This window comes from Sinocyclocheilus anshuiensis, unplaced genomic scaffold (assembly GCF_001515605.1).
Source record: "Sinocyclocheilus anshuiensis isolate Anshui unplaced genomic scaffold, SAMN03320099.WGS_v1.1 scaffold553, whole genome shotgun sequence".
Lineage (NCBI taxonomy): Eukaryota > Metazoa > Chordata > Actinopteri > Cypriniformes > Cyprinidae > Sinocyclocheilus > Sinocyclocheilus anshuiensis.
Genome location: NW_015539821.1, coordinates 1,006,652 through 1,008,341, shown reverse-complemented (window position 1 = coordinate 1,008,341; position 1,690 = coordinate 1,006,652). Strand labels below are relative to the sequence as shown.

The 1,690-nt window shown below is 36.4% G+C and overlaps 1 protein-coding gene across 1 annotated transcript in view; it reads right to left on the bottom strand.

Annotated features, from left to right (window-relative positions):
• The window catches only part of LOC107684130 (ankyrin repeat and fibronectin type-III domain-containing protein 1-like), a 92,396-nt gene that overhangs the window by 36,886 nt on the left and 53,820 nt on the right, over positions 1–1,690 (bottom strand). Inside the window, exon 10 of the mRNA XM_016480342.1 lies at positions 1,214–1,424. Coding sequence (XP_016335828.1) covers positions 1,214–1,424 — 211 coding nt within the window. The remainder of the gene's footprint in view (positions 1–1,213; positions 1,425–1,690) is intronic.

The following is a 1,690-nucleotide window of genomic DNA, read 5'->3' as shown; positions in this document are numbered from 1 at the left end:
AAGACGTAACGTCAAGTTTGCCACGCAACGTCGTCTTTAAAAAGACGCACCCGAATTTGCTCTTTTAGGGAAACACTCACTTCGGCTCCGTCTGTTTATCGTCAGCTTCATTCTAAACAGCTTGTCTAATTACAGAGCATCTGCTTTTGGTCGCCAAAGCCAAACAGGAGTGTGTGATGCAAGAAAAACCTATTGATGGTGAAGAAACCACATAGAATGCACTTCTATTCCTTAGGGATGAAAATGTGATGATAAGCAAAACATACAAAAGATATCAAAAGTAATGAAATCCAAGTAATAAAAATTTTATTTAAATTTTAATTTTAATGTTAAATCAAATTTCTAAATTGTAACCATTGATTCAGCCAAAAACACAGAATTACAGCTACTGTAAAATACATTTTATTGTATTACTGTAAGAGATTAACTGTAAAACTGAAACATATATATATATATATATATGTGTGTGTGTGTGTGTGTGTGTGTGCCTATATGTATATACAGTAGTACTAGTATTCAAGTATAGTACAAGTATACAGTACTGTATTCATTTGGAATATATTTTATATATCAATATGCAACAGCTGACATTTAATGAAGGGACACAAGACTTAACACATTAAATCAAATAAAATCTATAAAAAGAAAAACATTTTTTTACTAAGAAAATGCTAGTATTTTAAAATGTTTTGTTTTCATCAAAAATGAGGACAATACATATTCTATGGCATTTTGGTGAAAACTACCTGTCACAACTGGTTGTAAACCACGCCCACAACAAGGAAGATGACTGTTCAAACTGTCTTTAATAAATCCATAAGTAAATCCACACACTAGCAAACAAAGAAGCACAACCATACACTGACAACACTGGAAAAGGTGAACTGAAAACACAGGACTTAAATAGACAGACCAATGAGGTGATAATGAAAATGAAAACACAGCTGAATGTAATGAAGAAATCAGATCAGTAACTATGATGACAAACAGGCAGGGAAATGGTGGTGTCACGATATCACCCTGTTTGGATGTTGTTCTCTGTTTGCACTATGTCAAATGTTCGTAAGGACTAGATTAATTAATTGATTCACTCCAGTCAAATGACATTGTAAACCTCAAGAATGGTTTAGTGGCTCTTTAATAAGGAAACACTTTAGACACACTGAGGGAATTTACTGTTTAAAGCTCATCGCTGTTAAATATGCATACTCACAGTGAGGGCTCTCCTTCCCTCCAGCTCTGAGTAGCAGTTTGGCTATGGGGACGTTGTTGGTCATGATGGAGATGTCCAGAGGTGTCAGGCCTTCACTGTTGGGGGTGTTGAGGTCCAGTTCATCGGCTGTGTACTGAAACAGCAGGATCTGTACGGCATCCAGGTCCTGCTGTTCAACAGCCTCGAACAGAGCCTCACTGCTCTGAATGTTCTGTGAAGAGAAAAAACGGTTTGAAGGTAAGCAGCGGCACTCATGATACTCTAAGTAGTCATTTAGCAGACACTTTTATACACTGTAACTTGCAGAACACTTGTTACTGGAACAGTCCCCCTAGTGCACCTTTTGGTTAAAATCTCTGCTCAACTGTACAACAACAATGATTGTTAGAACAGAATCTGTGACTCAAAAGATCAATGATGCCCAACATTTGATCAAATCTAAACAAAATTTCTCACCGCTTGCCTGTTCATTTTATA